This window comes from Heliangelus exortis, chromosome Z (assembly GCF_036169615.1).
Source record: "Heliangelus exortis chromosome Z, bHelExo1.hap1, whole genome shotgun sequence".
In the NCBI taxonomy this organism is placed as follows: domain Eukaryota; kingdom Metazoa; phylum Chordata; class Aves; order Apodiformes; family Trochilidae; genus Heliangelus; species Heliangelus exortis.
Window position 1 is genome coordinate 19,923,673 of NC_092454.1, and position 24,837 is coordinate 19,948,509.

At 38.7% G+C, this 24,837-nt stretch overlaps 1 protein-coding gene across 2 annotated transcripts in view; it reads right to left on the reverse strand.

Annotated features, from left to right (window-relative positions):
* Positions 1 to 24,837, reverse strand: part of PDE4D (phosphodiesterase 4D) — a 336,349-nt gene that overhangs the window by 67,223 nt on the left and 244,289 nt on the right. For both annotated transcript variants that reach the window (XM_071731608.1, XM_071731609.1), the window contains exons 4-5: positions 24,478 to 24,551; positions 23,251 to 23,300 (exon numbers count right to left, since the gene is read on the reverse strand). In XM_071731608.1, the coding sequence (XP_071587709.1) occupies positions 23,251 to 23,300; positions 24,478 to 24,551 (124 nt within the window). The remainder of the gene's footprint in view (positions 1 to 23,250; positions 23,301 to 24,477; positions 24,552 to 24,837) is intronic.

Genomic DNA, 24,837 nt, shown 5'->3' on the forward strand with positions numbered 1-24,837 from the left:
ACTTCCTATACACAAACTACAAATGATTTCACGGTACTACTCTACAAAACCCCATTGAGAAGAACTACATGATCTGCCCAGATTACAATTTTTTTAATCACTATAAATACACTTGTGTAATGACAGTCTGTTAAAGCCTCTAATATGCATAAGCATTGAGAACCTCTCACTCAAGTTCACACCATCCTCAGCAATAAAGCATACAAAATGAGTTAAGTTGGTGAAGTTGCCCCACGCTGTCATTTAAAGATCTGGTACTACAAAGTTGTTTAGCATTGTGCACTTGAAGGCTTAAATTCAGTTTGCCCTGCCATGTCTTACTAAGTCAGTATATATGCCCCATTTACGCGAACACTTCTTTACAAATCTCCATGAATATCCATCACTAGTGTATGTTTGAGTTTTATTTCTCCTTTTCCCTTATGATAAAGATCCTTGTAAAAGGATTTAATTACCACCTTTTGCATGCAACAAAGCGATACTTTTGACTTTATGTTTTATTTCAGTTGCATTTTAAATTATTTAGATAAACTACCTTGGAAAAAAAGAATGTTTTATTATTTTATTACCAAGTTAAAACAGAAATATGACATTTAAAAAATTCTCTTTCAACTAACCTCAGTTGATGCTTAACAATTTATCATTCTTGAACATTTTCTGACCTATTAAATTATCTTACTGAAAATACTTAGTATAGTGCACTTTTCTTTATTTCATACACTTTCTTGTTATTATTTCTTTTATTGGAAACCATGTGAAAAAGCATTACTATTTCTTAGATAATCTACTATTCCTCACATAAAATTTAAGCATTCAATTTTTATTCTTAGTTTTATGGAATTCAGGGTGAGCATCACTTCATAACAGCACAGTCCTATTTGTTATTGATCTCTAAATGAAGTTACCACAGAATCTTAAATTGTGGAACTGACTAATGATGGGGCATGGGCTTTTTAATTTTCCTCAAGACACTGCCAAAAAAACCCTAGATATTTTTGTTTATATTGATAAAGTGTAACTCATTTCAGGCTTTAAAACAGTGTTTTTACATTGCATGTTGTTAGCATTGATTTTCAGAATGTAACAGTTCAGGCTTGTGCAGGCAAATCTGCAAAATAAATAGCTCTAGTAACTTGTGTTAACCTGTTCAGAGAACATCTACAGCATTTAACTTGTCTACTTTTCTTCCCTTCTGTCAGTAGGAGAGCTGTAAAAATAATGCAATTGCAATAAAATTACCAAGAGAATCATTAAGGTACAAAGAAACCTAGTTACTAGATGCTGCTTTGAAACAATTGCAGAGGTTAAGAAAGAAGATACCCTGCAGGTGTGCCTTAGCTGCAGGACCTGGCAATTGGAGGTGCCAGCTAACAAGACTCAAGTAGCAATTTCCATCAGGAGAACAAATAACACAGTTGATGAAAAAAACAACAAAAACTACATTACATTTCAAGAACTTAAAAAGCTATCTCTTCCCAACCTCATTCCTCACTTAGCCCTGAGATACTATTTCCCTCACTGATGTGGTCACTGTAGCCTTAAATTAACGAATTTGCAGTCCTCTTATCTTTCTTTCACACATGCAGGACTCTGGTTTATGTTAGCGAAACTACTTCATAATAATCGTTGAAATTGTGCCCTTAAATTCTTCATTGCTGTGACGTATTCAAAGCCTTGCTCAGACTGAGACTGATGCTGTTCAGGAGGGTTCATTGTCCCACATGTGAGAGAATCATAGAATCGGATGGGTTGGAAGGGACCTCTGAGATCAAGTCCAACCCTTGATCCACTACCACTGGGGTTACTAGACCATGGCACTAAGTGCCACATCCAGTCTGTTTTTAAATATTTCCAGGGATGAAGAATCCTCTACTTCCTGGGCAGCCCATTCCAATGTCCGATCACCCCCTCTGTAAAGAAATTCTTTCTAATATCTTACCTAAACCTTGCCTGGCACAACTTGAGACCATGCCCACTTGTCTTGCTGATAGTTGCCTGGGTAAAGAGACCAACCCCCACCTGGCTACACCCTCCTTTCAGAGAGTTGTAGAGAGTGATGAGGTCTCCTTTGAGCCTCCTCTTCTCCAGGCTTAACACCCCCAGCTCCCTCAGCCTCTCCTCACAGGACTTGTGCTGGATCCCTTCACCAGCCTAGCTGCCCTCCTTTGGATCGGCTCCAGGACCTTGATATCCTTCCTGAACTGAGGCGCCCAGAACTGGACACAGGACTCAAGCTGTGGCCTCACCAGTGCACACAGCACACACAGGGGCAGAATCCCTTCCCTGCAATTATTGGCCACACCGTTCCTGGCACAGGCCAGGATGCCATTGGCCTTCTTGGCCACCTGGGCACACTGCTGGCTCATGTTCAGCTTCCTGTCAATCTAGACTCCCAGGTCCCTTTCTGCCTGGCCTCCAGCAGTTCCTAACCCAGGACAGAGTGCTCCCTGTCTGAGCCACGGGCTGACACCTTTTCCAGGAGAATGCTGTGGGAGACGGTGTCAAAGGCTTTGCTGAAGTCCAGGTAGACTCATCCACAGCCTTCCCCTTGTCCCCCAGGTGGTAACCTGATCATAAAAGGAGATCAGGTTGGTCAGACAGGACCTGCCCTTCCTAACCCCATGCTGGCTGTGTCTGATCCCCTGTCCATCCTGTAGGTGCTGTGTGATTGCCCCCAGGATGATCTGCTCCATAACCCTGCCAGGCACTGAGGTCAGGCTGACAGGCCTGGGGTTTCCCGGGTCCTCCTTTCAGCCCTTTTTGTGGATTGGTGTGACATTTGCCAACTTCCAATCATCTGGGATGTCCCCAGTGAGCCAGGACTGTTGGTAGATGGTAGAGAGGGGCTTGGCAAGCTCTTCTGCCAGCTCCCTCATCACCCTTGGGTGGGTCCCATCTGGTCCCATAGACTTGTGGGGATCCAAGCAGCTCAGTAGGTCACTGACAGTTTCCTTCTGGATTACACGGGGGCTGTTCAGATTCTCTTTCTACAAGCTCCAGAAGCCAGCTGTCCCCAGGACAATCTGTCTTACTGTTTAAAACTGAGGCAAAGAAGGTGTTAAATACCTCGGCCTTTTCTTCATCTTTGATAACTATATTCCCACCCATGTCCAGTAGAGAATAGAGGTTTTCCCTGCCCCTCCTTTTGCTATTGATGTATCTGTAGAAGGATTTTTTGTTATCCTTCACAGAGGTGGCGAGATTCAGTTCACCTTGTGCCTTTGTCTGTCTAATTTTCTTTCTATACAACCGAACTATATTCCTAAATTCTTCCTGACTAGTTAGCCCTTTTTTCCATAATCGGTAGGCTCTCTTCTTTACCCCAATTTCTTTCAAAATCTCCCTGCTCAGCCAGACTGGTCATCTTCCCTGCTGGCTTGCCTTTCGGCACACCAGGACAGCCTGCTCCTGTGCTTTCAAAACTTGCTCCTTGAAGTACGTCCATCCCTCCTGGACCCCTTTGTTTTCAAGGGCTGTTTCCCAGGCTACACTCTGAACTAGTATTCTGAATAGGCCAAACTCTGCCCTCTGGAAGTCCAATGCAGAGGTTTTATTGATGGCCCTCCTTGCATCCCTGAGTACTGAAAACTCTATTATTTCATGATCACTGTGTCCCAGACGTCCACCACATCTCCCACCAGCCCCTCTCTGTTTGTGAACAGGAGTTTTAGCGGGGCTCCATTCCTGGTAGGCTCATTTACCAGCTGGAGCAGGAAATTATCCTCTATACACTCTATGAATTTCCCAGACTGCCTCCTCTGTGCTGTGTGGAGTTCCCAGCAGACATCCAGCAGGTTAAAGTCAACCACGAGAACAAGGGCTGACGATTTTGAAACATCTGCCAGCTACTTGTGGAATAATTCATCACCCTCTGTAACAGACTGTAACAGACTCCCACCAGGATATCAGCCTTGTTGGCCTTCCCCCTGATTCTGATCCACAGGCACTCAACCTTATCGCTACTGACTTCAGCTTCTACAGAGTCCAGCCTTCTCCCTTTACATTAGAAATAAAACATCTCTGAGACACAGATCACCAGTTACAGCTTACCAGTGCAAGCTCTAGCCTAGCCCTGAGGCTTCTTGGTAGTTGGCAGTACTACAGTCAATGAAGTGGCAACAAAATGCCAAATGTACATTTTGAAATATACGTCAAAATCAAAATATACACTCAATTACCTTCAGAAATACTGTAAAATCCCATTTTAAAAAAGAAAATCATACACTTGTCACTAAATCCTTCTGATATTATTTACTGTACTTTAGAATATAGCCAGTAACAGTGAGCCTCGGGCCTGTAAATTTTAATCAGATGACAAAAATATGACAGCCTAACTGTAGTCTGATGACATTTTCACACAGAAGATCTACCTAACCTTATTGCTTTGATTACTCCCTTCATATTCTATGTGTGTAACAGAGGATATGTAGTCAACATCTAGACTTGGACATTTTATTAAATGTCAACCATGCTCTACATTTAAGAATCTGAACAGGACAGAACTGATGGAGGTTGATATTGGCTGACTAGTCCTGGGAAATAGAGTCAAACCTCTGCTTCTGTGACTTAGGCCTTTATTACAGTACCTATTTCCTGGTTCACTTGATTGAGCTGTACCATACATATTACTTTGTGTATTAATAATGAACACTTAATATGCTACTTTACCACACTTTATCATGTACACTATTTTACATGAAATGATGTAAACACAACCACATCTGTTCCTTCTAGCTCTTATACTATCATGATATTAATAAACATATATACCTAAACTACAATGTTTGGAACATCAGAAATAAGAAAGAAAATAGTCCATGGTGAATTAATGCTTTGCTATCAAATTCAATAATGCACAAAAAAATCCCCAACCTTGGTAAATATTACAGACCAAAACAGAAGTTATCTAGACTTATTTCAAGGACAGCTCAATTACAATAGAACTACTGTACTAATTAATGAACATTGCAATAGTTTTGATACAGTCTAAGGATTTTTTGATGGTAAATTGAATCAGGTCATGCACCAAATAAAGTAATACAGTTAATATTACTTGTCTTGTCCTTAGCTGTTTCTTGGAGCAGAATACCTGTGTGCAGAAAATTTGTCACTAAAGGCTTTAAGGCAAATCCCTTTGACGAAACACAGAAAGAATCACGGTACACCATCTCATTTTTTATACATATATCTTGTTTCCAACAGATTTTATGGACTACCAACCACACAGGTATGAGATGGTAATTGATGTGTGATGGGTTAAGATGAAGAAAGCTACAAAAGTAACTAGGAAAATAAAATAGGAGCTAAGCAAGCGCAAAGTATTTTACAATGGGTCTTGGATCTTCAGTAAACAGGGGCATTCTGATTTCAGGACAACCACTGCTCACTGAGAAATTTGCTAAAAAATGTTTCATTTTTGCCAATTCACTCCCACATCCATAAGGTTATGAGAACTTCATAAGCACTGAGTTATAATCAAGTTATAGACTGACAGGTAAATAGGCAGTTTGTGTCTTTTAGCTATGTTTTCTAGACTACCACATATCGTGTCCACTGTTCTTTCTGCAAATGAGAACTGTTTCACATTGCTAACATGTGGATTTTGAGGTCACAATGACACATACAAAGTCAACAGAGGGAAAGGCACGTGGAGATATAAGATCCTCTAAGCACACTGCTGATTCTGAGGCTTAGGAAGTAAAGAAGGTTTTTTAAACGTGTTAATGTTTGAGATAAGGGAAATTTGCCTCTTTTCTGGCACTACTGCTGTCTAATCCCCTAATTAACAGCTGGTGGTCTTGAGGGTCAGAATTTTCATGCATTACACATCCTTCTAGGAACACAGAACACTCCTGTATATCTTTATGTACAGTACCGTAATATAATCCCAGCCTAAAGCAGAGAACCCTGTCATCATACTGATGCTGTCTCACTTGAAGCTTATTTTGCAAGCAGTTTTTGAGGGGGAGGGCCATAAATAAGAATAAATAGAACAGATACAAATTTGATGGAGTTAAGCCAGTGATGTTGAGATTTGCTTGGAGGTAGAAAAACCCATCTGATTTTGATTTGACACTTTCTTTACACAGAAAATATTGATGACTGACAATGCTATCATGATACTGCTACATTAGGGAAGATTCATCTACAACAAATTAAAAAGATATTGCTATGATTTGTTCATTAATCCCCACCTTGGGAACTACAGAAACCAATCCTGTTTTCTTCCCCTCTAGAATGACAAATTTATAGGGGCACCTATAACTACTCTCTCCCTTAGAGCTAAGCAGCTACAAAATAATGTACCTCAACAAAATACCATGGAGTGTAGAATTCATCTGCATGAACTGTAGAACTCATCTGCAAAACATAGGGGGCTCTACTGGCGACGCAGTTCTGGCAATTTGTTCCAAATCTTTTATTTTATGAGGAAAAACTGTGACCTGGCCACTTGCAGCAGCAAACTTTTCATGACCTGGAGCCAGAGGTTACGATTCACAAGGGCAAGTCCCAAGTTCTACACCTAGCATGGGAAAACCCGCGGTGGCAAGTGCAGACTGGGCAATAAGTGGCTGGAGGCAAAGAGGGACCTAAGAGTCCTGGCTGATGATAAACTGAACATGAGCCACCAGTGTGCCCTGGCAGCCAGAAGGGCCAACCGTGTCCTGGGGTGCATCAAGCACAGCATTGCCAGTTGGTCAAGGGAGGTGATTGTCCCACTCTACTCTGCACTGGTATGGCCTCACCTTGAGTACTGTGTCCATTTTTTTTTATATAAAAAAGATGTCAAGCTTTTGGAGAGCATCCAAAGGAATGGTAAAGGGTCTGGAAAGAATGACTTATGAGCTGAGGTCACTTGGATTATTCAGTCTGGATAAAAGTAGGCTCAGGAGAGACCTCACTCCAGTCTACGGCTTCCTCACAAGGGGAAGAGATGGGACTGGCACCAATTTCTTCACTCATGTGACCAAAGACGGGACTCGGGAAAATGGTAGGAAGTTGAACCAGGGGAGCTTTAGGTTAGGTATCAGTAAAAGGTTTTTCCCCCAGAGAGTGGTTTAGCAATGGAAGCTCCTCAGGCAAGTGGTCACAGCACCAAACCTGCCCAAGTTCAAGAAGCATTTGGGTAACACTCTCAGGCACATGGTGTGATCCTGGGGGTGCCCTGAACAGGGGCCAAAGTTGGACTTGGTGATACTGATGGGTCCCTTCCAACTTGGTATATTCTATTGTTCTAGCATTCTCACAGCTGTGTTGCTATTCCTCTTCCTGCAGCAGTGAGGGAAGAGACTCTCTGGGCCATCAGTACCACCACCTACCCATTTCAGGTGTTAAAGAGGTTTTTTTCCAAAAAGCTACCCATCACACTTTTTTTTTTCCCATTAAGCCTGCTTTAACTATCCACGTGCAATTATTTCAAGTGATTCAACATACAAATCAAAAAGTTAGCTTATTTCTGCTGGTGATCGAGCACTTCGGTGCAGCACTGGAGCCGTACGGTCCATTTTAGTCAAGGTCGGAGGAGGATGAGACGGGACCTAAGTCTCATTTTTCGGGTGAGTTTTAGTTTCTATCATCACAGCCCCGCACCAAGGCTAGATTTCCGTCCTGCCGGCACAGGCGTAAGATCTGGGGCACCTCTCCGAACCATCCCCCACTGCCGGCCCGGCTGACAGCGGCCCCGCGGGAAGGCCCAGGCAGGCAGCCTCGCCACCACCCTCCCGGCGCTGCCGCCTCGCTGACGTCAATAGCACGCTTATCGCGCTCCCTACGCCAACAGCCGCAGCCTTCGCAGCACTCAGGGGCTACCGCCAAGCTGCGGAGCGGAGCCGGCGGCAGAGCGGGCGGCAGAGCGGGCGGCAGAGCGGGCGGCAGAGCGGGCGGCAGAGCGGGCGGCATCCCGTCACCCCCGTCCTCCTCTTGACCGCCGGCGCACTGAAAGGGATTCTTGTGACGTGCTGGGGCCTCCTGCTGGCAGCGCCGCGGCTCAGGCTCGCCCGTCCCGCCTTCTCCCGGCGCTGCGTGGCTGGGGACGAGCGCTGAGCAGTGACAAAGCACAGTCCGCGTTTCTGTCCCGCGCATAGCCGAGGCGAGGTCCCCGCCGAGCACTGCTTGGTTCTCTGGCGCTCGCACGCAGGTCGTGCCGGTGGGGTACGGGGACTGAGGCGACTGTACAGCGGGGCAACTTCTGGAAAACAGCGGTGTGTTCCGCCCGGGAGGGCGGGGAGCTCAGCCGGCAGCCACGGAAGAGTTGTTTTCCTTAAAGACACTAACGGTTTTAAAAATGGGACGTCCATCTGAAGTGTCTGATCGTAAAACATTAACCTGAAAGGGCTGAGTTTTTTCCCTTTAATGCCCATTTGGCACACTCATAATCGTTTCCGTGTTTTCCACGGTGTTACACGTAATTACACGGGAACGAAAAACCTGGCACCGTTCGGTTTCTTTTGGCACTGGAGGGACTGAGTTCTGAGAAGTTGCATTCCTTCTGGAGCATTTCAGCTGCATGGATTGGACACTAAATGCTCAGTGTGATGCTATGAAAACTTCGTGGAAAGCACAGGCTGCACGTGGCAGATGAGAGGTCCAGGTCCATGATGAACCAATGGAGTATGCCATCAAGCTACAAGGCATTGCCTTGTAGAAAACAAAAAGGACAAAGAGTACTGCAGATCCAATGAGATTAAACTCATTCCAAGACTGAGCTGATGGGAAAACTGTGGCACTGTCAGAGAGCAATTGATCTGTAAGGCTAGTTTGGTGATGTGGAGTCTAACTGGATTTACTCAGAAATCTGCAGTGTCCAGGTGTTAGTGTCATTGTGGTTTGCACCTCATACCTGACCTTGCGAATGGCTAGTTACCCTTATCAGCTGTTCCTTCAAATGTCCCAAAGTGTCAGTTCTCGAATGCCTTCCTGCCCTGTCTTTACCCCTGCTACAGCATCACAGAATTGCCACAGTTGGTAAAGAACTCTTCAGATTGCCATGTTCAACTGTAAACATCCTTCCCCAGCCCTCCCCTCCCCTCCCCCCCGACTGATTCATGTAAAATACATGAATCAGTATCTCTGTCACCCACTAGGGAAGGTCCTGAAGTGCGTCATCTACACAGTTTTTAAATACTTCCAGAGACTCAACCACCTCCCTGGGCAGCCTTACTACTCTCTCATTAAAGTTTCTTCCTCAGATCTAGTGTAAAACTCCATTGGTGCGACTTTAAGCCATTCCTCTAATCCTATCAACATTCACCTGTAAGAAGAGGCCAGAACTCACACCCTCCCCTACAATTTCCTTTCAGGTAGTTTTAAAGAACAATAAAGTCTCCCATCAACCTCCTCTAAAATAAACATTCCCAGTTCTCTCAGCCTCTCCTCACAGGACTTTTTCTCCAAACCATTCACCAGCTTTGCTGCCATTCTCCGAACTCGCTCCAGCAGCTCAGTATTCTTCTTATAGCGAGGGGGCAAAAATGAACACAGCACACAAGGTGGCAAGCACATCACATCTCTTCTGCTGGTCACATTATTTTGATGCAAGCCAAGGTGTTGGCTTTGGCCACCTGGGCACACTGCTGACTCATATTTAGCCTGGCATCAACCAGCACCCCCAGGTCCATTTCTGCCAGGCAGCTTTCCAGCTGCTCCTTCTCAAGTCTGCAATATCTCACGGAGTTGTTGTGACCGAAGTGCAGGACCCGGCATAACCTATCTATGACTTTATGACTTGTCTGTACATATATATACACACATGCCTGATGTATTCTATGCATACACATACTATTATATACAAAATCCAGCAATTTGACTTTTATGGAATTATGACTGCTTATGTCTTGTCTTCAAAGAAAAATTCCCCTCTGAGTGAAATAAATTGGCATTATTTCAGCCCTGCTCTGAATTTGTCTTTCTACAGCTTGTCTTTTTAGAATCAAATACATGCTAACACGCTGTTTGTGATTGTATACACTCTAACTGTGCATGACATGAAGCAGTAAGTCTCTGACCCACCCAAGAAGTGAGTGACAAATCACATTCAACCCTACAAAAAAGATAAAACTCCATTATATTTAAAAAAATCTATAGCTGTTGGCCCCATGTATGAATTTGGCCTGGAAAGTGGGAAGTGGGACCTGGACTGGTCTGCAGAAGAAGCAAAGACTGAAGATCTGCAAATGGTGCTAATGAGATTTTTGCACTGTTTAATTGAAATACCACCTATATATTCACAAATACTGTTGTTATTTCTGTTTCGAAATGCTTTTCTTCAAATGGATGTCTATACAGATAAAGGAGTAGAAAAATGATATGGCGACTATACTTGTTGCTTTCCTGCTCAGTAAGCACATCACTCATTTCAGATGCCCTTTTTTTCAGTGACAGGAAATGAGTAATTTCCTCAGAATCCAATAGAACTCAAATAGGTTGATCTGCAAGAGAAATCAATAAAACTCTAGTACCATTTTCATAATCTGATAATCATGTGCTACTCCTGGTCATGGCAGCAGCTGTCTTTTGCAAGAATGGAAGAAAACACAGAACCAGAGTCTGTCCCATATGTAGGTGATACCCCTTTATAAGGTCAAATGTGTTATAAACACATCCTGCCACATCAACAGGATTAAGCCACAGGTAGCCTTTGCTGAAAAATGACAGAAAAATCTGTGTCCTGATTGTCTGCAACAAGGCTTAATCTGCTCACAGACAAGTCCTTAAAGGCAGGATAAATTCCTTATTTTTTATAATTGGTCTGTTGTCATCATCATTCCAGATGCAGTGATAAAAGTACAAATAAAAAGATGTGTTAGTGAAAACAACTGCTACAACACCAAATGGAGTGTTGTGGCAGGACTACTATAATTCATGCCACATGGAGGTGAAAATCCAGTGAAAGCAAAGCTGAGAACTCAAATCTTAGCCAGGCCAAGATCCTTAATCAAATCCTTCTTGCTGAGGTTTGTTTAAATCCCAAACTGGACAGTCAAACCAAGAACTGCAACTGAGATCTGAATGACATGTAACCCAGCTTTCTATACCTTAAAACACAGTAATAAAAAATCATTAGGCTTCATGCATGGTGGCCAGTGGTGAAGTATTTAAAAAGAAAATAAATTAAAACCAAAACTGGCTGAATTCTCTTTATATTGAATACCATGATTTTAAGATCAAGTAGAACTGGAAGCTTTGAATAGTGAGAGTTATACCAAATGTCCATTACTATAGCCTATGATTAACTTGAGTCTCTGACACCAGGATAATAATATTTTGCTCTTTGCTTGTGTATAGATTTTGAATGAAGTTTAGAATTTATTGTGAGATCACTAGTGTAAGCTTACAAAAAAACCCCCCGAAACATTCTGATTGTGTAACTCTCTAAGATGGGATAAGAATTATTTGGCAAGGATGTAGATTCCAGTGAAAATCATCAATATAAAAGCTTGCCAGAAAATAATTTACACACCATACAAAGTGCTTTTTCTCTGCACTTGAAAAAGTAAATATAATCCCAATGACTGTGACGTTTATAAAGGTCTTCTGAGACCATCTGGAAAGATGATAAACTTGATTCTCCTTATTAGTGTATTTAAAAAAATAGTCATGGAATGCTTTTCTGTGTCTAATAGCAAGCTATTAGAACATTAATGAACAGGCAAATGCCAACATATATGAAGTTACTACGTACACTGTACCAGGATGGAATATCGATGTACTAAAAAGTAAAAGCCTATTTTACAGTTAGAATCCAGATTATATTTTTTTACAGGATTAGTAGCCATAGGATATTTCCTCAAGTATAGCTTTTTTGTCTGTGTGTTATCCAACAATTACAACTGCTAATCCATGCTCTTTGACTGAGGAGTAGCCTAGAAAGTCCATTCCCATTTACAGCTGTGATGGATTACAGCTGTGCAAATATTTCCACTTCACAAGAGAGCCTGACATTTATTCTAAGCAACACATTTCCAAAGTATTAGTAACACTGAAGCCAGCTTTTTGCATTACACTAGTTTCTGTAATGGCAAGAAGTAGACATAGAGGCTGTGAAAGTATCATGAATAACATTTCTCTTAATGGAGAAACGCTTTATAGAAAAATACAGTGAGCAAAACCTTTTTTCTCCCCTTTAAAAAAAAATCCTGTTTATAGACTCAGCTAACATAACAGACTGTATGGAGAGATCTAATTTAAGAATTCACTGTTTCCTGAATCCTCTTCCTCTGCTAAGCAGTTTCACATGTAAAACAACTGATTAGATGTGGTGAGCTATCTTTTCTATGAAACAGTTTATGCTTTAGGTTGCTAGATCAGTGGCATACACTAAAGCCTTTGTTAATGAACCTGACTGCCATCTAGTAATAATCCATCCTCTAGCAACAAGACACATAGCTGAGAACCAATAGAAGTAGTCTTGCACAACAGATTTGGATTTTACATATGCAATATATTTTGTTTCAAGCTACGTAATAAAGATATGTTTCAAGTTAATGAAGCCAGGGATGTGATCATAGCATGAACTGATATAGCTAAACCAGCTTTAATCTAACAGCCATGAAGCTGTAGCCATTAGCCCGGGACTTCATTAATCCTGAAGGATTTCATTAATCCTTATTCAGCATTTAGGATGACAGGCACACTTTCCTCCTTCCTTCCTCTTGGTACCAACTATTGGTAGTGAGTGCAGGTAGATCTACGTCTTGTAGTCCTCCTCCTTTGCTGGGCTGCATTAGAATGTGCTTGGGAAGCTTTTCCCCTGTACTGAAACATTAGTGCTAGCTTCTAAATAACAACCTTGAGTTCCAAATATTTGAGGTAGTGTTAACAAATTCATTATTTTTCCTAGAATAAAGTCTGTAAGGCATTTAACAATAATTATGTATTCTCTAATTGTGAACAGCAATTAACATCAGCATAAAGCACACTCAAGGCAAAAAAAAAAGAGAACATTCTAAGTGAGTTTATTACTGAACAGACAGAAAAAATTCTTAATAAATAACAGTTCTGAGAGAATTAAAAACTTGGAGTGATAAATATTGATTTGAGAACTATTGGTGTTCAACAGATTCATAAACTGAATCTAGTATTATAAAAGTAAATGTGTAGAGGTGCTTGGGTCCAGTCTTGTTTTTATGAATTCATGTACATGATCTATTTGTCAAGTCTCTCCAGGTAGTCTCTCTAGGTCTAGAATTAGTCTAGTATCTCTACAGCTACAGCTTTTGTTTTTTAAAGAGACTGTGAAGTCAAACAAAGATAATAAAGGTAACAGATCATAAGTGTTTAAAGAAAAACATGAAGGCATTTAAATAGAAAACAGGAAAGATCATAAATCAAGGCATAAGAGGCATTGAATTAAAAAAGAATGAAATAAAATGGGCTTAAAGAGACAATAGTTAAATAGGGATTTGTATTGTTTTAAAGGAATAAATAGAAGGAAAAAATAAATTACAAAAGAGCAAACGTCAATTTTTATCCAGAATCTCTGCTTTAACAGAAGTCTCTTCCACCATCTGCAACTTGCTGAACAAAAGTAAAAAAAAATTACACTAACTCTGTAATATACTCAGCAGACTGTTTCAAGATGTTTTAAGGCTTGCTACCTTCCTTATGCTATTCCAGACCAGTATGATCACACCGTTCAGATTTACTCCCTCTGTCTCTCTCTACAATTGGATTTTTTAATGGCTGATCACCAGATGGCCACAGTATCTCACAGACATTAATAGATTTGTCGTGACAATGCAGCAAGCACTGTAAGAGAGGAAGCCACAAACAGGTGTGATCATACAAGAAAGCTACTAATTCCATGTGTGAGTCTCAGCACAGTGCTGTGTCTGTACAGACAGCTTCTGGAGGCAGGGCACACTGCAAAGGCTTTAGTGCTGCTGGCCATAACCATCACTGTCATGCTGTTGTGGCAGCAGAGTTTCAGGATAGTGAGGTCCTGCTCAGGCTTCAGAACTCCCATATGCTCACTGAGCTCCATGCTCAGTTTGCTGCTGTCTGGACTGAACTGTCTAAGCTCTCCTCTACGGTCAGGCTTATGCCCGTGGACCTGAAAAACTTAACCTAAAGGCTGCCACACATGAAAATGTCTTTCAGGTCCCTTGACTGTTTTGTCTTGTTGGAAATGTCACTCTGCATTTTGCTTGTTTTCCCCAGCGACAAGACTGAAAACTTCCCCAAACAGTTTAAAAACACTATGTCTAAACTGAAAATTAACCTAAATTATGTCTGGTTACTGTTTTTGAATAGATTAATAACTAATTATATTTATTACATTTTTAAATCAAGGTAATAAGCACTGGTAATTTTCATTAGGTTTATTTTTAACAAGATGTGAGTATTCATGACATATATGAATTCTGTCAGCAAAAGGAAGATGAAACTTTAGTCAGGCAAATAAACTAAGTGTTTTGGGAATAAATGCCATTCTTCCTTTTAATTTTTAGCCCACTTTGCTTATACTATATCTACAGAGGAGTCTGTACAGTTAAATCTTGGTCTGGACCTTTTCTGTTTAAGAATTAGACGGGTTTTTTCAGCTATAATATGTGTCAGAGCTGATGAGGGTGTTGTTTTGTTTTCTTCTTCATTCCAAGACGTGAACTTACTGTGCTGTGCATCTGAGTTTCATGTTTGAATGTCACATCTCCTGCACTTTGATCTGTAGGTCTTTTTCACATAAATGAGAAAAAGATAGCTAATCTTTAAAATTAATCACTGTTTTTTCCATATGGAAATCCACTCTGAACAAAGTGGTTAAAGCAAAGTAAAAAGGCATTTTGAAGACATGAAAGTTGAATGTTTGCCATGGCATTTTAAATGCTACTCAAGTAGATAAGGGAAATATGCAACTATGTGATATTTTGTGTAATTTTGATTTCCTTGTAAATATATTTTATTTAAACTCTAAACCCTAAGCTCTATTTATCTGTTTAACTGATACCATTGAAAAAACTTCTACTGTATGAACTCTACTGCCATATGTCTGTCTTTAGTTTTGTTTACAGTTATTCAGACTGCCACTTTGTGGGGATTAAATGATGACAGCATGATGAAAATCAGGCCATGGGTTCATATACTTCTACACAGTTTATTTATTTGCAAATGTGGCTATTGTAAAATATCTCGTTTTTTATTTTGCGAAAGGGAATGTGGCACTAGTAGATGTTTCCTAATCCACCAGCAGGATTGAGCTGTTCTTGGAGTGAATGCCTATAGTACTTGCTTCTCAGAGAACCATCCAAACAGTTTTTAGAAATACATGTCTATCAGTAAATGTAAGTATAGTAAAAAGTGGAAATACCTATTTTACAAAGAGTCTTCAAAGAGACTCTTGGAAAATCTGTCCTATTTTTGAAGCCCAAATTTTATAGACAAAACGCTATCTTTGGAAACTATAGTTATGAGCTGACAAACAGTCTAGCACACCAGATTTTACCACAAAAAATATTCTTTATTGGAGCAATATTTTCTCCTTTGAGCATCAGCTCTGTGTTCCACTGAGTATGTTTACGCAACAGTGTTCGTGAAACAGTTGCACCTGGCTTTGAAAGGATTCTTTGTTTTTCTACCCTCTTCTCCCATTAGGGCTTATCACTGCATTGTATCATATTGCAACCTGTACCTCCTAAAGAACGAGTAAGCCAAACACAGTACTTGGTAAGATGTGGAACTCAGGAGTGTACAAATCTGCAAGGAGAGTAGAACTACACCTGACTGGAGAAAAGTGTGGTAATAGACTCGTTGGTGCTGCAGCTTCAGGTTTTACTCAGCAAAATAAAAGCTTGCAGGCTTCATCATGAGAATTAGCAGGAGCAAAGAAATCACATTTTGTTTTTTCTTATACTACACGGTGAAAACATAATTAATATGTTTATATGTATTTCCAAGTAGCAGAAGCACTTGAGATCTAAGCAGTTTTAGCACCTGATTATTGCTTTCCTGTGTGAAAGGCATATGCTTAGTGTGTGTGACTGCTTCATTCTCTGAAAATAGTGTCTTGCACTGCAAAGGCATTGATGGCTTTAGGACTAGTTCTTGTCTGCCGGCCTCCTTTGTTTCATAGATTTTTCAGAGTTGAAGACTGAACAGGGACTAACAATGTTTAACAGCACTTTTATCTGGTATGCCTAAAAAACACCAAACATACAAACCTTCACAGAGTTTTGTATTTGCTTTTTCCCTTTAAGAAGTGGGATTCAAGCCAATAATTGTAACAACAGCCACATCAATAAAAAAAAAAAAAAAAAAAAAAAAAAAAGACTTCCCCAAAAGTGTGTTGATTTCTTTCCCATGAGGGTAATTACAAGGGTAATTTATTAATTTTATCTGAGCAAATTAATTTATTAATTTTATCAGACAAAAAACTATGTGGAGGGACCTGCAGAACTTCCTAGTCCACAAGAGAAGAGCTGTTATTCTTGCTTTTCTCTGGGTCTTGTGTGACCCTGGCTGCTGACTGCTCTGATTCACTGCTTTGTTCAGGTAGAAGGTAGGCACTACAATGGGTGAGCTCTGTGTAGCCCTTAATTTTTAAAAGGAACTCGGGAAAAGCGAATAGGCTTTACTGGACCAGTTTCCCAGTAACTTGTTAATGGAAAAGAGATGTACTTTCAAATTTATCTTTCTCTTTAACTGGATAGAAGATAATGTAGCACTGATTGGAGATATGAGAAGCTGCATGATGTGTGAAACAAAGATGCACTCAGATGGAATCCAATAGTCGTACCAGAAGCCAAGTCTGCAGAGTTTTATTTTCTATATACATCTGCCAATTGGCTGCGTTCATAGCAGGAATGAGAAAAATGGCATAGGAAAGACTTATTTTTCTTTCTGATTCTTCTCACCTCAGTCCTACAAACCAAACCACTTTTCACTCTTTTCAGTTGTTCTGTTGTTGTTATCAATACAGTAAACGCAGCCTGGGGTCATGTCCATTTCTCAGCTACCAGTGACCATAAGTGACACAGATGGGCTGAAAGAAGTGGGAGCACATGTAATCCTGTCTGTCTTTCCAGTAAAATGGACAGTTTGGGTAAAATGATAGTATAGGAGCTTTTACAGATGCAACAAAATATGGGACCAATTTAAAGGTAAGTTGTGAAGATCTGTGTTGGGTTGCTTAGCAGATTATTAATAATAAAGTTAAGATGAATAACTGAAGAAAGTTAATCATCACTGTTTAACAAACCAATCCACCTTAAAGGATAAATCTGGCATCTCCCATTCAGACAGAAAAGTTTTGCAACATTAATTAAAGGTCTACAAATGAAGGTGGGGAAAGTGTTGAGTAAGCCTTCACGGATTTATCCTGTCAATAGCAAGCTCTTCCCTAAATAGGGAAGGGGCAGCACAAATACTATTCCCTTTAGAGGTAAGTATATGAATTGTTACATTTTCAAATGACCCATTTTAAGCAAGTATATCTTCAGCGTAGCACGACAGTGCTGCACAAACCGTGACACAGAGAGCTAGTTCTTCATAGAATAGAAGCAAAGATGGCCTCCATTTATGAGTATCAAATGGCCACGAACTCTATATTGTGCAGTTCAGAGCAAATATCAATTTAGCTTTCGGTTAAGTCCCTCCAGCTGGTCTGTGTAGTCCAGTAACCAATTAGCAATACAGACGTACTTTTTCTTAGTTAGTTTTACCTGTTCTCTTTGCCAAACAACATCACAATTTTCCAACAAATGTTCTGAAGAAAGAATTGACAGTCATCTTCAGTTTCAATGGAGTTGAACCAGACCCCCATTGCTGCGGTACAAAGAGGCCTGTATTCTGGATTTTTTTTTTAACAATCAGTAATATTTTGAATAAATAAAACATATTTTGCAAACAGCACTATTTACATCAGCTACTCTTTTCAGTTAATCATTAAAAGCTTTATCTAGCGCATGATAGCTAAAAGAAGAGTTATCTCATTTGCAGCCTTCTTATCCACAATAAAACCAAAATCATATTGCTTTGTGATATAGGGCACATAATACAGTCAGTCTGAAATTTATTCATATGTCTCCTGCCCATAGTAAACAATCTATGCAGTGAACAGGCAGGGAATAAAAAAGACAGGAGTCCACTCCATAACAAGTATTTCATGGTCACTGTCACCTTCAGGGGTGAACTAGCAGCTTCTTTCCTTGCCACTGTGGATGCTTAAAGGTTCTAAGAAGTACCAGCAGCAGGAGAAGACAACAGCTGAAGAGCTGCCCTTTCATACAGGTATGTGTCACACAGAGGCCTATATAGAACAACAGGAAAATTAATTTAATTTAATTTAGTTTAATTTAATTTAATTTAATTTAATTTAATTTAATTTAATTTAATTTAATTTTATTTTATTTTATTTTATTTTATTTTATTTTATTTTATTTTATTTTATTTTATTTTATTTTATTTTATTTATTATTTTTATTTTATTTTATTTTATTTTTTAGGAAGGAATAATTTCTTTATAGAGGATGGGAATGTTTGAAAAGGCTGTTATAGACATGAAAGAGTGAAAGGGTTGCACAGATGATAACTAAATTAATATCTATGCACAAAACCTTTGAAGCTCTGAATTCTACGTTTTTTCTGTCAAATGCCTTAGTTTAATAAAAAATAAATTATTAGACTTGGGATGTGAATTTGTAAGAGGCTTTTTTCTTTTGAAGGGAGCATCTGAGTTGAATACAGGTAACAAAGTGGTAAATACTTATTGGCAGTGACAAATATCACTTTGATATGTATGGACTATGGGTATCTAACTGGCTCTAAGAAAGAATTACAGTACTAAATGAAAGTATTGATCATAATCCCCTAGGAAGTAAACCAAAATTGATCAGCATGTGTATTCCAGTGACTTCTGTGTATGTAAAGCACTTACCATGCCTAAATTCAACCACTTAAATTCAGCCACATATAACCTGCCGTGAGTCTGCAGATACACATCTGCTAATTTCTCAAATAACAGACAGCATTTACCATGTACTGAAAGATGTTAAAATGCTACAGATCTCATTCATACTTGAAAATTGGCTGTGGTATTTACCCTGAAATTAAAATAGTGGTATGGTGTGAAATAAATTTATTCAGAATATCATAGGTGTGTTGGTATAAACAAAAGAAGAGTAGAACATTTACATATTTTAAAATTTTTCCATGCACAGAGAACAAAGCCCAGCTTATCAAAGGCATCCCCCTTTAAAACTGGGGTGTCAGTTTTTTCCAGTGCTTCAGAAAAGCACTCTTTACTCAATAAACTTGAACAAAGATTTCAGAATATTTTACCTTGTGTCTGCCAAAAGATGGGCAGTGCAACTTACCAGAGGAATACCTCTGTGTAATAAGATAAAATATCCAGTGGGAAAATTAAGTATGAATGGGAAGTTCCCATTATAAATTAAGTCCTGCTGACTAAATTTAGAGTAGTGATACAAATATCTCAATTACATCTTGAATAAAGTGTGTTCTGTCTATCTGCCTAAATCTGTATATGAAATCCAAAGGCTGAGCATTTTTAAATATGTCACTGATTATGAATTTTGTTAAAATTCTGAAACATTCTTTACTTTTAAGCCTCTGTTTTCATAGACATTAGGATCTCTTTGTTCCCATATACCCACTCCCAAGTTAGTGGCAATCACCCCAGGATTGCATGAATTGACCTCTGTAAGGCCTGCTTTTTTGTTTTTTTGTGCACTCTTGTTCTCATGTTTACTTTATCTCCTGCAGTGCTCTGGCAGTATCCCTCACACAGGAAAGAATAAAAAGTGTTTTGAGTACTGAGAACATCTCCATGCAGTGATACACTGTACAGTCAAGCTCTGGAAAAGTCAGCAGGGATGTAACATTTTGCCTTCAGGCTTCTAACAGTTTAAAGAAAATCAAGAAAGTTACTTCTTATTAAAAAGGATTTTATTCTATTTTAATTCGAGAACTGTTTTAATGAGTGAGGGATACAGTTACATAGAAATAGACAGACTCAAAATAATGTTATTCCCAATGCCATGAAATGTGACTTCCTGATTTTCATCTATAACCTTAAGTTTTCCTTGTTATGTCCAGCTGTTTGTGTTCAGAAGCTTATTTTATATTAATGTAGATGTTTAGTTTACCTTTGTGTTATTTGTTTATATTTTGTGCAACTCAAGTCCAAAAAGAAGCTATAAAAGCATGGAGTAGCAACCTCATAATCTTTGCAAATAGTTCATTTCTTAGCCATCATGGTTTTCTGTTTACAAGATAAAATTTGAAGGGATTTTCCTGACACTAAGCCACACTTCCTAAATTTTCTAAATGAAATTTAGATCATTATTGAAAAATTCCCTATATTGTCTATCTGATGAAATAGGTCTGGATTAGGTTTTGATGCAAAATTGTAAATAACTTCTAAAGAGTGCAATTTTTGCAATTATTATTTATTTTTTATTGAATTAATTTTTTTTGTTACCTATACAAGTCTTCAGTTACAGATTCTTGGGCAATGCATTTGTGATTTAAAGTGCACTCATGGAATCTATATCTGACTCCACTGCAAAGCTGTAACTATGAATTAGGTATCATGCCTATCTAGCAAATGGATATAGAAGAATCACACTCTGTGTCAGTGATTTCAGGATAACCAAGTCTTCCCAGTTAATCAATAATTGTGATAGTATTCAGAGCCTCAGCAAATCATTCTTTTGGAGAAATTCCCTTCCTTCTGCATGCAGAATCTTTACCCGTAAAAGCAACTTCTAGACTGTGTCTGCAAGTTGTCATTAGGTAACAGAGAAATTTTGAGATCTCATCTTTGCTTTAGATCTGACACATATCAAGAAGAACTTCGTATGGTTCATTCCTAGTTCAAATTATTCTGGTTTAGAAACACAGATATTAGAAAGGAAGTAATCAAAAGCTGCTTGCTCATTTTTTTTATCAGTAACAACTTCCAAGATCAGTCTGTGAGTAACAGCTAGTTTCATATTTTTTTTTAAAGGAAATATTATGTAGAATTCACTGACTGTGTTAAAAGAATTACTATCAAGTTGAAACACCATCCATCTCACTGTCTGGAAAATATAACTCACAGTGAGAGGAAACCCTCTTCTGGTTGAAGCACACAGAACATAACACATGGAAGCACTGTACATCAGTTACCCAAGGCTCGTCTCAATCCTGGGAAAAAAAATGGCACTCACATCTCCCTTTAAAGAGGACATCTAACACAAGTGTTTGTAGTAGGTCGTCCTTCTTGGAATAGTGATTTAATATTTTACTAGGATTTTATATCCCCGAAGAAAACCCCTTTGCATACCTCCACACTTATTGTATGAAATTTGTTGCTATGGAAATATCTAAAAGAGCCTAAGAATGGGCAGATCCATACAGGCAAAGCAGAATATCCACTTCAATCTCCACTCAATAGTTGAAATTAATTGTAGTAATTTTCATGCTTTATAGTGGCTTAATACCTTTCCTGTATCATTGATGTCATCCAATGCAAACAAGCTCCAGCTCACCCAGTTCAATGCATAATTTGGGCACAGCAATTCCAGCAGCATCTCTTCTAGATTAATAGCAGCACTGACTGTACCATCTTCCTTCTAAACATTAAACCTTAAGATGATTTATTGCTTCTGACATGTAGAGTGGACACTCAATATTAAGTGAATGGAAACCTTCAGACATGAGGGAATTTATAAAGAGAAACTGTATCTTCCAGCAAACAACCATGGGAAACCATGTAAGTGAGGTTTGCTGTGTGTTCACATTCATGCATATCTTCTTTTCTGGATATCACAAATTCTTTTACTGAGGGGGATTCTTCTGTGTTACAGGCCTTCTAAATAACTTGGAGCCAAATAAATGGCTCTGTTTTTCCTTATCTCTGTCTTCAGTTAAGACAACTGACTTCTGGACGACTGTGTTGTATGACTCAAATCCCAAAGTTAAAAATAGGTGTAGCATCTATCAATAACTGAAACATGTGATGGAGAGTAATTTGAAACCAATGCCCAAAATTACCTCTTAAAGGAATGCATTAACGAAGAATTATCAATAGACTTGATCTACACATTTGTCAATCTTCCCTTCCTATTTATTTAATTACCATGAACTTAAGTATGACTGCAGAACATTGTTTACTAAGGATACCATTCTCTTCATATAATAGATGTAAAAATTTAACCCTCTGTAAAGAGCCCTACATACAAGTCCTAAGATTATATGATGAGTTCCTGTGAGAATAATAAAACTGCCAAGACTTGGTCTCTTAGGGATAAATATCCAGATATTTTGTGAGGCTAGATGATAAAAAAGTCAACAATGCTAACACAGTCCAGAGTCTGAAGACAGAAGCTACTGAACATGAGAAAACCACACTTCTGAAAAGAGCTGATGTACCATTTTTTTCCTTGAGTTATAAATCTACTACATGATAAAAAAGACAAAACATATTTTGAAAGCTGTGGAAACATGTTTTTTGTTTAAATGATATATTGTCTGTTTAGTGAGTCTATGTATACTTTCATCAAGAGGCAGAGCAAATGCTCTTCCACTCTGCAACACACCACAGAAAATGTAACTACCTGGAAAATTACACAGTGTAAGAACATATGTATTACCATGATGCAAAAAACCATGAGGTCAAATAAAGTGTGTTCCCATTAAGAAGTCCAAGAGCAAATTACCATAATAGTAACCAAGAGTGCCTCCGGTTAAAATTTTAAAAAGTGTTTATGTAATTTTTAATGCCAGTTCTGTTTTCAAGCTAATGTTTCTTTAGAAATAAGTATCTTTTGCGAAGGAATTCTGTTCCTTTTATGCACCTACAAACATCACAAAAATAGGATTTAACATGTTAGTCAGAAAAGACAGTACTGAAAATTTCTCCTCATAGCCTAAGAGCTTCAAATGTTAAGACTTTGCCCTCGTATAGCTACAGAACTCTATACGCCAAATGAAAGAATATTACATTCCTCATACCATTTCTCATACACATGTCATAGGCACACACTGGTATATAGGAATAAAAAAATTAGTAAAGAACTTAAATTATAGCCTGGATACTAAGACAGAAATCAGAAAACTAATATGAAAAGACACCTAGGACACTAATTTGAGTCACCGCATAACTCAGATCATCTTTAATAAAATATAAAGGTATGAAACAATCTAAAGTTATTATTATAAAATGCTATTTTCAGTGAGATTTTAAACAAATAAATATTAATTTTTTAAATCTTTGATGGTTTTACAGTGGAATTTTAGTCATATTCCTCTTACCTGTTATAGTTGCTTTGTTAATAGATGGTTGGTTACACATTGGTGAACGTCTGTTAAAAAGAAAAAAAATTAACTTGATAAACTCACTGGTGTCTGAATCTTTGGACAATGTAACAGAAAATAGGTTTTCTTGGAAAATTATTTGGGGCTGGAATACCCTGGCATTACCAGAGAAGAAGTTCATTTGGAACAGGTTTTTCTTTTGTAGAAGGGAGTTAACAACTGATCCTGAAACCTCTCTGGACACTGAGAATTTCAAGAAAGGAATATTTTAGGAATTTACCAGCCTAATAATACCTAAAGTTTATACTTGACTTGACATTTGATTTATTTACATAGTTATCACTGCTCTATACACAGCTTGGACTACCCACATTCTCTGACTTGAAATTTTATTTATTTATTTATTTAATTTTTACATAAATCCACACTATTATTTTGCATATGCATTTCACACATTATTTTGCATATACCTTTCACGATAATAACTAAAGAAAGCTATAAGTTGCTGGACTGACAGAGGTGTGCAGGCATGAGTGGATGACTGCAAGCAGGGGCCATGTTGAATTTGCATGTTGTAACCAAGGGGGCTGGAAATAACCTTTTTGTGGCACTGCATATGCAAAGGTATCTGCAGTCTGTCTTTGGAATGTTGATTACTTTTGAGTTCTATAGATTCACATTTTGGATGAGGGAAATGACACCACTATAAAATTTGCTAGTGTTAGTAACATTTATGTTAACTGTGACGCTGTAACATGACTGGAGGAAGATTTTATTTATAATGTCTAATTTATAATCGTGAACTTCAGTGGGTAAATATTCTCTTGCATGAGTTAATCAGAGCTCTCGGTTCAAGTCAGACAAACGCTTACAATGAGTGTAGCTGTGTGCTCACTTTGATTCATTTGTAAGGCTCACACTCTGCCTGAATGATTATCTTCGAATGACCTTTGACACTAACATATGGCTGACTTACTGATCATCCTGTAACTTGCAAAAAACCATTCCAAGCTTATACAAGGACAGCAGTTCAAGAGCAATAAATAGGCAAGGGGACTCTATGTTGTACTAGCTATCAAGTATAGCATCTTTAAGGGATTAAACTCATTACTCATCCACATGTTTTATGCAGTATTGGTGACTGAAATGTACATCTAGTTGCTATTAGCTGACATTTTAGAAAGATCATTGTAAAAAGTTCAGTGGCTGAAAATTAATACTCACTTGCTTGGTGCCCGATCTTGTAAATTGGTTAATGCAGCAAAGTTATTCCGTACAGTACGCAGGCTGGCCAGCACCTGGAACAGACAAAATGGCTTGAGTCTGATTTCTGCACAGGTGAGACTGATTTACCTCTGCTCCACTACATTTAAAGAAAAAGTAAAGGACATTGAAAAACACTGCAAAAGGTTTCCAAGGTTAGTTTATCTGAAACCTTTGACTATTATTTAACAATAACATGTCTGTAATACAAGGGCAATAGTTAAATTCTTTTCATCATTAACAATTCATTATCTGCTTAAAGACAGACGAGGAAAGTTTTTCACAAAATGCTACTTATTTCTCCAGCATGACCATAAAAGT